Raw genomic sequence first — 11,272 nt, 5'->3', positions numbered from 1 at the left:
CCCGCCCCCTCCGTTAGACCCGCCCCCTCCGTTAGACCCGCCCCCTCACGGACGGACCGGCCCGTTATTGGCGGGCGCGGGGGGGGCGGGGCCAGCGCCATGGCCGCCGCGGGGGCAGCGCGGCCGCGCAAGGTGCCAGCGGGGCGGGGGGGCTGAGGGCGCGGGGCGGGCTCGTCCGCGGCCTCACAGACCCGGCGTGGGCCCGGACGGGGTGAGGGGAGCTGCGGGGGTCCCTCCCGCCATCCAGGAACGACTCCCGCGAGCGGTCGGGCCTTCCGGGGCCCAGCCCGGCTCGCACCGGGGCGCGGTGTCCCTCTCTGGGCGAGTCTCTCATGTAGCTCCTGGAGCGGGTCCAGCGGAGCGCAGCGAGGGTGGTTGTGGGACTGGAGCATCTCTTACGGGGGAAGGCTGAGGGAGCTGGGTCTGCTCAGCCTCGAGAAGAGACGGCTGAGAGGGCACCTCATCAATGTGTATAAATATCTAAAGGGGGGAACAGGTTGCACAGAGAGGGTGTGGAGTCTCCCTCACTGGAGATATTCCAGAACCGCTTGGACACGATCCTGTGCCATGTGCTCTGGGGTGACCCTGCTTGAGCAGGGAGGTTAGACCAGAGGACCCACTGTGGTCCCTCCCAGCCCGACCCGTCCTGTGACTCTGGGAATGTGTGAGGGTTCTTCCACCCTGTGTGTGTGATCCTTAAAGTCCCCAGGGTTCAGGTGGGTATTTATTGAGTTTGTACATCAGCTCTTGGATGTGTCAGTAAGTGAATCACTGTATCTGTAGAATGCTGTGGAAATTATCAAAGCATCATGCTGTAAGGGCACATTTTGTGAAATAACCCCACAAGTTTAAGGCCCTGGTGGCAGCAGTTACCCCCTCCTTGGCCTGGGAGCTGTAAATTGCCTTGGACTGATCCACTTCTGCAAAAGTTCTTGGAACTGGGGGGCAATGGTAGTCTTCAAGTATGTTGTGAAAGTACTATGAAAATCAAAGTGTATTTCTGTAATCAACAGGGTTTGTCCTCTGGAAGGCTGTCAGGAGCAGTTAAACTAACAAATGGAAGAAAACAGTAAGACTTTGATCACAAATACTGTTTAAGATTGAGTGTATGTGTGAGTGTTTGGGAATCTTATACTAGTCACAGTGCACAACTAACCAAAATTTGTTGTATATTGCTAGCTGTATGTAAGATTGTTGAATGGAGTCTGAATTTGCTTTTGACTTCAGCTATTATTGTCGGCTAAATATGTTTGTTGCAGCCATGCAAAGTTTTCAGAAAGTGAAAGTTATTTTTTCTTGATAAAATTAATTTCTTCTTGTTTCCTACTATTGAATGAAAGTAAGTTGTTTTTTACTTTGCTGCATATTAAGGAGTTGGTATAAACAGTGAATTTGACTTTTTCAGGTTTGCCTTAAGGAGAGGATGTTATTCTGATGCAGAATTATTTTCCCCTGACTCTGACAATCAGGTAATTAAGTGACTTTTTAATACAGTCATCTCTGTTATCTAAAGAGAAGAGAAATTGTAATACCACGAGTAATAGAAGAAAAGCAGGTTAATCTGAGCCTGAAATAGCTCCTGCAAAGCAAGAGAGTCTGTACTGCACCTTGCAGATACAAGCAAGTTGGTTTTGTGTGCAGTGACTCTGGCTCTGACAAATCTCATTAAAGCACAGGATACATTTTGCAGACACAAATATGCTGCTTGTGGACAGGGGTTGGTCTTGGCAGAAGAACAGCCACACTTGTTAAGTTTTTGTGCTGAAAAGAGCACAAAGAGTGGTATGGAGTCAGTGCTGCAGCACTGGGATTTGAGTAGTGCTGAACCAATTGTCTCCAAAATACAAATAGGCTGTAGATAATAGTTTAACTGTACATGGAAATAAGAATTAAAAAAAGAACCATGCATGCAGTTACCAAGACACAAAATCCAGCAAATGGACATGGTGCAACAACACAATTTAGTTATTTTGTGAAATTTACATGTTTGCAAAAGTCCATGTAATTGTAAAGTAGTATATGGAAAACTTCTTTCTGGTTATCACTTTGTCAGGTGATAGAGTGGAGATTACTCCCCTCAAACCTGAGTTTAGTGAAAGAAAACAGTGGTACTCATTTTCTGACTGCAGTGTTCTTTGTGCAGGTTGATGCTATCCATGATGGACTTGATCAGTGTGCAGCTTTACTGAAGAATTTCATACAAAATGGGGCTACAGGTTGTAGCTATTGAAAATGCAAGTTATATTTTTAGGTTTTGTAATACTCTCTTGGTTTGTTTTGTTGACTACTTTTTCTTTCAACTAATACTAGGAAAGGAGGCTGTCCATAAACAACCTGGGAAAGCATCTACTTCCAAGCCTTTCCTAACCAAAGGAAATACTTCCAAGAAGAAGGGGTTAACAAGAAATGTTACTCCTGCCCCTGTCCGAAAAGAAATTGGTAAGTGGGCTTTCTTGGGCTTGATTTTTTTTTTTGAACAACATTAAAAGACTCCTCAACTTACTGAGATATGGCAAGGCTTCAAATAATTGTTGCCATTTGTTATAGGCCGATCCCAGGCTGAATCCACAAAAGGATGTAGACATAAATTACTGGTTTTTTAAAACCTTAAATGTTTAGTAAACAGTTACTGAAATTCACAAATGTTTGAGTTACATGTATAAGAAAGAAAGTTAAGTGCATTTAGGAATCTGCCAGACAATACAATGGGTTTACAATGGGTTTGTGTAGCTCGAGGAGACAGGCAACTTCAGGTGGGTTTTTTGTTCCTTGTTTCTCTGCAGTGCCAATATCAAATAGAAAATTTGCCTCGTCCACCACACCTTCTACTGAGAAAGAACTTTCCAGTGCAGCACAGAATCAGATGGTTCAACCTGTTCATGTGCCTTGCAGTCAACACTCTCCTGTGATGTATCAGAAACTGTGTGAGCATGTGGAAACTCAGATGTCTCTGATAACTGGCCAACCACCACAGGAGAGTAATGAAATTCCTACTGTAACTCCTTCTCCTACCTCAAATCAGGGTTAGTGGAACTACTAATGTAGAGCTGACTATTTAACTGCATGAGTTTTGCCCCAAATTTCCCTGATCTCTGAGTGCTGTTTTCTTTCAGGATGTCAAAACGTTGCAGCTTTTAATTATCTGTTACCTACGTCCACATCAGCACTGTCCCTGCAGCATTCAGCTAATCCCTTGACTACTCAGTCAGTAAGTAGAAGTTTGATTCTGACTATTAATGAACATACTGAATTAGCACTGCCTATTTATTTATACATTTAATTTTGTCAGTTTTCCTAATACTTTTCCTTTAAAAAATTGCGTATTTCAATCTGTAGCGATGAACAAAATAAAAAGAGAAAATATTGCTTTTCAAAACACATCTTATATAGACACCAGAAAATGAAATTAGAGGCATTTCAACTGGCTGCTTGTTTCTGCATGGGAAATTCTGTAATGGACAATAAACATGGAAGGTGCAGGAAATTATTGATTACTGTTAATTGCATTCTCAGTAATGCACATTAGGATCATTAACCAACTCCTTACAGAAGAAATCACATATCATATGGATATGATAATGCCAATGATCAGGTTAATAATTTCTTCAGACAGTCTGTGTTATCTTACAGGCATATGTTAAAATGCCTGTGTATTTCAGGGTATAGAATAGAACTAATGGAGAGAACCAGCTGCCACCTCAGGAAATGTGGTAGAGGGCTTGCACCTTGAATCTGTAAGACTGTAGACTTACCTTCCATCTGCAGGCAGTCCATGTATAGCTAGTGCTGGCCTTGACTTTTGAAATTCATCTGATTAAAATCTTGAAAGGTAACAGTGTTGTCCTTTTTTTTTTTCCTTCTTTCTTCCCTGTTCTGGATGGATTCAAGAAACACTGCTGAGGTTTTTTCTTTATAGAACACTTGAAAAAGAACTGTGCTTTAATGTTGCCAGTAACATTTAAGATAAAGACAATCTAAACCAGATTTACATTTTAATTACTCCTTATTATACAGGAAAATTATTCAGTTAATAATTTGTTCTTATAATTAGTAAAGAATGATCAAGAGTACATTGAGGCAGACAAGTGTTGTTTGGGGGTTTTTTTTTTAAAGATTTAGAAATTATGTTAATTTTTTGTTTAATTTGAATATTCTTTATGCAGGGTGTTCCTGTAGATAGTGCCAGTGAATGTGTGCCAGAGATGGGAGGACCTGTGGTTTTCCCAGTAGTTTCTGCTGCTCCTGCTGCACAAGTGCAGTCTGCCACTGCTCTTCCTAGTGTGGTCCCTTGTACAGCACCAGGTCCTTCAATCCCTACAGTGCCTACATTGGTGCCAGCATCTTCTGCCAGAGAGATGACTCCAAACCAAGAGCACCAGATAAAAGAAGCAGATTTGATAAGGTGCATACAAGCTCACCTGGCCCTGTTACAATCACGTGAGGGACTGAATGGCAGCACTGAACAGAGGTGCCATCAGCATTGTCCAGCACAACATGATGGCTCAAGTGATACGGAGGAAGATACTTCTGAAGAGCACAGTGAGGATCTGGTCAGTGAGGAGGATGAATTGAATGTCCTTGACATAGCTCCAGTAAGAGATACAAGCTGTAGGACAAGTTGTGTGAAGAAAGTTCTAAAATCTAGAAGAGAAAGTCCAGAAGAAACAGCCCATAAAGTTATGACTGTAAAATATCTTATGGGTGAACTCAGAGAACTGATAACTGATCAAGGTGAGGACATTTTTGTTGTGCAGTGGAGTTATTACGTACAAATAACAGAAGAGCTCTGTTAAATGTGAGCACTTCAGTTCCTGCAAGTTGTGTGTGTCAGATGGTGTGTGACAGCGTGGTTTTCCACAAGAGTAATACCTTCAGGTTTCACTTTGCATAAGTATTAAATTATTTTTGGACTATTTTAACATTATCGTAACATCTGGGGTAAGGATTGTTCCTATTTCATATACAGATCTTTCCCCTGAGAGGGGGCCCAGTGTGGACATGTTGCAACAGCAGTCCCAGCAAGGCTGGTTGGAGAGATGGTGGCTTGTGTTTTATTGAGGATGTAAAGAATAGTTTTCATAGTCAAGCTTAACAATTTTAAGTAAATATAGTTAAAGATGAGGTTTTCCTGGGGAAAACAATGTAGGTACTAGTAAACCACTTTGTAGATTGCTTAATCACATGTAAAATATTACTGTCATATTGCAGCTTTATAGGTTTATTGAATCTCCTTTTTTCCCTCACGTCTTGCAGATGATTCAGAAATGCTGAGGTTGATGAGTGAAATAGAAGGTTGTGTATCATTGCTCCCAGCTGTAGTGGGAAGTACAAACATCCAAGCTGAAATAGCTCTGGCTTTACAGCCTCTCAGGAGTGAAAATGCCCAGCTGCGCAGGTCAGTAACTGTCAGCGATCCTGTGGTTACTGCAGATGTGCCTAAAGCATCTTTCACTGGCCTGTTCTAAATTGCCTATGTTCTATCATTGTCATGGTAGACATGTTAGGGCTCTTCCCTTCTTGTCTGTGCAGTATTTATGTACTAGAAAGTGTGTTGGTAAGGCTGTACACCTTAAAAATAACTAACACACAGCAAGTCTTCAGTTAATACTGATGACTTAATAGTGTTGGTTATCTCATGATTGGACCTTTGGCTGGATGGGATCAATGCACTGTTCTGAAAACTGCAGTATCAACATAGTTAGCCTGCTCATATTCTTTGTGTAGATCATTCTCAAATGCAAAAGTGTCTCTCATTTCAGGGGAGCTCTCAAATGCATTACTGAGTAGCACTTGACTTCAGAACAGGGGGAGGGATATATACCAGAATGTGCAAAGGGTCTTTTGTGTTGAAGAAGTACAGGAATGTAAGAAAAACATGTTAATAAAACTTTTTTATATTTCTGAAACATTCCATGACATTTAATTCTCAGTAGCAACTTCTTACCAAACTTCTTACCAAACTAATTTAAAGTGCAGTGCTTTTGAGCTAATTCTAATACTTCTGGATTTGTGCTTTTTCACAATTCACATTTAGGAGACTAAGAATATTAAACCAGAAACTCAGGGAACAAGACACCAGTGAGAAGAAATCTGGACAGAGCTGCAATTATGAACGTAAAGTACTGATAATGTTGCTGTCAGGGAGATATTTGTTACAGCTTTATTTCAATAGATACTGTTATTTTTTATTTATATATTTGTACCTTCCTATGTCTGTATGTATTGCAGCCTTTAGTGGCAACCAAACTAAGTGTTGTGGGTCTAATCATGCAGCTGCATTTGCATGGACTGTTGGGCCTTTTTAGACTCCACAGAGTCAGACTTGGCTCTTCAGCTGCCAAGCAGATTATTTTTCTTTATGTGCCTGAAGATGACAGATAATTAAGAAGAAAGCTTGAGCTTTATCTTGCTGCTGCAAAAACCCTCTGTTTGTAACCAAAATGCATATTACCAAGATTATTTAAAAACTTAGTTTGGTTTAGTAATTCAAACTACCATACAAAACACTTAAACTTTTTATATTTCACTTTTGGTAGTAGTTTCTTTGCAGTCCTTGAATATGATGCTCCAGAGTCAATTGAAAGAATCGCAGAAAGGCCTTGATTCACTGCAGGCTAAAAATGAAGAACTTCTTAAAATAATAGAAAGTCAGAAAGAAGAAAATAAACATCTTGCAAAAGTTATTCAAGATAAAGAAGAGGAATTGCTTGAAAACAAACAGCATTATGACATTCATTCCACCAAGCTCAAGATTGGTACGTGTTTTCAATTTGGTTATTCTTTGTTTAATGTTTTAGAACTCAAATAATTAGGTAAATTCTTCTTGGCATTTCAGAAGTGGAAGAAGCATTAGGAAATGTGAAGAGCCTTCAGTTTAAACTGGAAGCTTCAGAGAAAGAAAACAAGATTTTGGGCATAACATTACGTCAGCGGGATGCCGAGGTTAAGAGACTGCGGGAATTAACCAGGTACTCTTGGCTAAGCCTTTTTTTTGCCTCTTGACATTGGTCTTTTTTGGGTTTTTTCTTTTTTTTATGCTGTGGATTACTGTAATCTTAGTATCTTGGTGGTAGGAGGTAACACCGGCTAAAACTTCTCTTTGTAGTTACTTTGGTAGCAATGGTGATATAATTTTGTTTAAACAGAGTTATCATAAATTCTGTGGTAAAGTAAAATAATATCTGCAGTAACTTATGTGAAGTTTTAACTCTTAATAACAGATCTGGCAATAAGTTGTTCCATGGGAAGAGCAAGGACCTGAAAACACACTGATACTTCCCTTGAAGGTGTAGAATTTGGAAATTAACTCTTAACTTGAATTTTTTTTTTACACTGGTTTAGATATTGGTCTGGTTTTGAGCACAACTGGCAGAGAAGATCTGCCTTCAGGACCCACAGCAAGCTCTTCCTGTGGGAATGAGCAGTCCTTTCTTTAACTGTACAGACATTTGAAGTAGATTATGCCCAGATATAATTATGGGTAGAGGTAGGAGTTCTTCGATCACTGAATGAAGGTGGTGTTACTCACATTTTTTTTTTAGAACTACTATTGTGAATTTATTTTATCACAGTCTTTTATGATAAAAATAGGAGCAAGCTGGGAGACATAAATAGGGTTTTGCAGATGCATAGTGGTATGCACAAAAAATTGGTTTGGACATTCTGTGTACAGGAAACAAAACTGTTTGTCTGTCATGTTTGTAATTGGTACTGATGGAAACAGCAGAATATTTTTAATCAACATTTCAAATTATTCAGTAGAATTTTAGATGCTTCTGTGGCTGCTATACTGACCACCAGATGGTGGTATAATAATGTCTTACTGCATGTGTTTATGTATCTGCTATAGACTTAAGCATCTAAGCATGAATTGCTTTTGATGCGCAAAGCAGAAAATTAGAAGAATTATTTCCTTTATAATGTTTTTTATAATATTTTTAGATGTAATGGGAACAATAATTCAGAAAACATTTTGTAGGGATTTTGATAACTTCTTCTATCTGCTTTGAACAGTTTCTTGGCATCAATTTATTTCATTTTGTGCCACACAAAGTCAGGTAAACCAGGAATAATCTGGAGAACTTCATTGGGTTGTGCTACTCTAGTTGTTTTATAACCATACTGAGCTGAAGAAAAGTTCAAGAAACTTGGAATTAGTTCATGTTTGTACTACATTTTATGACAATATGTAGAAAGAGCACTGCCACTTTGCCGCAGTCTGATAAATTACTGTTTTGGTCCTATAGAAAAGTTTTTAACTACTCTTTTTAGTGACTAATTTTGAACCTGTTGTATTGATCTTACCTAAACAGAACCTTGCAGGGCAGTATGGCCAAGCTTCTGTCTGACCTCACAGTGGACAATGTTAGACCCAAACCTGAAAAAGCTCTCTCAAAGTCTCTTTTGGAAGACCACGAAAAGCAGATGCAACCTGAGCCATTTCCTGGGAGTACTGCAGTAATGACTTACCTTAAAAAATTAGAAATGGATCATATTTTGATAGATACAGATCTTCAATTCGCAAATGAAAGTGGAAACATGGAAATGCAAAATCTGGCCTATGAAAAGTTTGATGCTGAAGGAAGTAAAATAAACAGTACGTTCATAGAAGAAGGAACATCAGCTCCCAGAGCACTACAAACTTCATTGAACCAAGATGCAGAAACAATTAGTGATTCTGGGACTTTACTAGATGACCAAAACAAGTTGGATGAGACAATTTATATTCCATTGACTAGCAGTGCCTCTAAAAAACAGCAACCAGTCTCTGAAAGAAGTGGTGTGCTACCCCAGAGTAGAGGGGCTTGTAAAACTTTGGATTTCTGTGAGCTCCCAAGTTCTGTGCAGCAGCGTGGATGTGAGCTATCAAAGGATCCAGCTGTACTGGATAAGTTAAGTGCTGGGTACAGTGTGAAAAAGACTGTGGAAAACACTCTTGAAGTTACAGGGGATAAAGCAAAGTTGGAAGGAGACAAAGTCCAAATGAGATCAAAAGTCATTCCAAGTGGAGCTGCAAAAGATTCCACAGATAAACCAGACCAACCTCAGCCTGGTACATACCCTCGTGTATCAATGCCATTTCCAACAGAGATTTCTCAGAGAAGAGGTAGTAAAACAGCTGATTTTAGTTGCATTTCATTTGATGGTTTATCAGTGAGATCTGAGTGGAGTGCAACTTCTTTCTCAACATTTACTTCTCGAGATGAAGAGGACTTTAAGAATAGTTTAGCAGCCTTGGATGCCAACATAGCCAAGTTACAAAGGACTCTGCAGAGTAACATCAGAAAATAATGATTATGAGGAGGGGAAATGGGCTGCCCTTGTTCGGAAAAATTAGGTTTTTTAAAGTATATTAATAAGTATGGTGCAGATATGTATATTTGTATGTAATAACTTTTGCTTAGCTGTTTCAACTATGGATAGAATTTGTTCCTCATTAAGCTGTGGCACTGTTTCCCTTGATGTGTACAACTTGAAGTAACTGGCTTTTTATATAAAATATAAATGGTTTGGGGTTTTTTTTAATTATTACTTAGGTTTATACTCTTTACTTGCAAAATTAATTATACTTGAAAATTAAAGGTACTTGTTTACTCATGGGGTTTTTTTCCTTCGCCTAAGAACTGTTGCAAGGTGCTATACATGAGCAAGAGGTTCCACAGGTAGGGGCCAGGGAAGAGCTGTCTACAGAGCAGCAGGAATGCTGAGAGTTACAGTTGCTAAGTCAGGATCATGCTATTCCAAAAATAAATGCAGCCATCATATGGGATTTGTAGTGTATGGTAGATCATATAAAATACATGAAGTAATCCTTTTTTACTCATCACTGATAAAACTCAGTTTTCTCTTTGGACCATTTTACTCAAAGGAAGAAGTTGATGGAGAGTTCAGGTGAGAGCAAGAAAAGAACTATCAAAGTTCTGTTGTTTTCTACAGTTCTGTTTTAGGTTATACTTTTTACTAATGTTTGATTTTTATCTAAAGTAAAAGAATATAGAACCCGTGGATAAACACAGAACAAACAGGCTGATGCTGAGAAACAGAAGCAGCACAGCTGACACAAAGGAGACAAATTAGGAATTAGTGAAAGCTGGCAAACCAGTGCAGTTAGCAAAGCACTAGAATGTACAGTGTGAGGAAGCCATGGAAATTCCACAGTTGTTGAGATGTCAGACATCTACTGGGCATAAATACAGAGAGTCTGGACTGAATCACCCAAATTGACTCTCACAGGAATGGGAGTGGAAGGGGGAATGATTCCAGTCCGCTGTTCTCCCCAACAGGCCTTTCCACATCTCAGTCTCAAGAATATGCATAATATAAGTGTTTAAGTTACAGGTAGGGGAAGGTGGTGTTATTGCTACCATTCTGTTCCTCTCGCGCTCTTGGCAGTGCTTCAGTGCTGTTTTTCAGGGAAAATAACTTTGGAAAAGAAACAGCAATATAAGGACCTGAATTTAAGATTGCTCTTTCTGCAGCATTGCTTTTTTTTTTTCCTAGAAAACATTGATGTGCTTCCTGGTACTGTTTTCTTGTACGTTTCCAAGTAGAAGAAAAGTCCCTCATGGTTAGTTGCTTGAATGAACACATTTTAAAGTTAGGACACTGTCCATGCATTGTGCTGGGAAGCAGTTCTGTGATTATTTTAGTTACTGGTAACTGAGTCATACAAAGGTATGAAGACAACACATACTACAGGAGATGCCAACTGGCACTCCTGCTTCAAAAAAGGAAAGTTAGACTAAATAGTGACTTCAGTGATTTAGAATGCTTTTAAGGCTTGGCCTGGATTTCTTGGTACTCTCCACACTCCTTGTGTTCACATTCAATATAAGGTTGATGGTATGAAAGCTTTAATTAAATATTTACAAGCAGTTTCAGTGTAGAAGCTAAACAAGATTTAAACTATTATTACGGTGGGGATTAAAGACAAGCTACAATAAATTCTAGTCTTTAAAACTCACAAGAAAGCTGAGGAAAGATGGGAAGAATATTCATTAGTAGACAAACTAATTCAGTTTTCTTCTTGCAGCTAGGACTTTCTCCATTTGAAGTAGAGTATTTGTCCTGGCCAAAGATAGTTGCAATCTGCATAAGGCAGCTGTGGTGTCAAGATACCCAAGCACGTTGTTCTTTGGTTGAGAACATTTACATTCACTTTTGTCTCAATGAGGGAAATGTTACACCATCTTACTCATGTCCTGTTCATTGTCACAAAGTCAGTCCTGTCAGAGCAGGAGATGACTACTGGAAAACCCTCTTGGGGATAATG

The 11,272-nt window shown here is 39.5% G+C and overlaps 1 protein-coding gene across 3 annotated transcripts; it reads left to right on the top strand.

Moving 5' to 3' along the window:
* Positions 1-54: 54 nt before the first annotated feature.
* Positions 55-9,585, top strand: CCDC14 (coiled-coil domain containing 14). Of its 3 annotated transcripts, none has more exons than XM_027637180.1 (13): positions 55-132; positions 1,014-1,069; positions 1,406-1,469; positions 2,144-2,216; positions 2,311-2,439; positions 2,784-3,023; positions 3,114-3,208; positions 4,164-4,731; positions 5,254-5,395; positions 6,035-6,114; positions 6,540-6,755; positions 6,836-6,968; positions 8,313-9,585. In XM_027637180.1, exons 1-13 carry the CDS (start codon positions 100-102, stop codon positions 9,289-9,291), a joined length of 2,808 nt encoding a protein of 935 aa, XP_027492981.1. In that variant the 5' UTR covers positions 55-99; the 3' UTR covers positions 9,292-9,585. The 3 variants fall into 3 exon arrangements, with proteins under 3 accessions (XP_027492981.1, XP_027492980.1, XP_027492982.1); XM_027637179.1 differs by having other exon boundaries at positions 56-132; positions 6,537-6,755; XM_027637181.1 differs by lacking the exon at positions 55-132 and adding an exon at positions 168-211 and having other exon boundaries at positions 6,537-6,755.
* Positions 9,586-11,272: the final 1,687 nt, after the last annotated feature.

Source organism: Corapipo altera, unplaced genomic scaffold, assembly GCF_003945725.1.
Source record: "Corapipo altera isolate COAL_440 unplaced genomic scaffold, ASM394572v1 45, whole genome shotgun sequence".
NCBI lineage: Eukaryota > Metazoa > Chordata > Aves > Passeriformes > Pipridae > Corapipo > Corapipo altera.
Note: the sequence above shows the minus strand (reverse complement) of the source record. Positions and strands in the feature narration are given on the sequence as shown.

Coding starts and splice junctions, on each gene's coding strand:
- CCDC14 (XM_027637179.1), top strand. CDS start 100: ATGGCCGCCGCGGGGGCAGCGCGGCCGCGCAAG. Junction 1,070..1,405: donor CTAACAAATGGAAGAAAACA/GTAAGACTTTGA, acceptor TGACTTTTTCAG/GTTTGCCTTAAGGAGAGGAT. Junction 3,024..3,113: donor TTCTCCTACCTCAAATCAGG/GTTAGTGGAACT, acceptor GTTTTCTTTCAG/GATGTCAAAACGTTGCAGCT.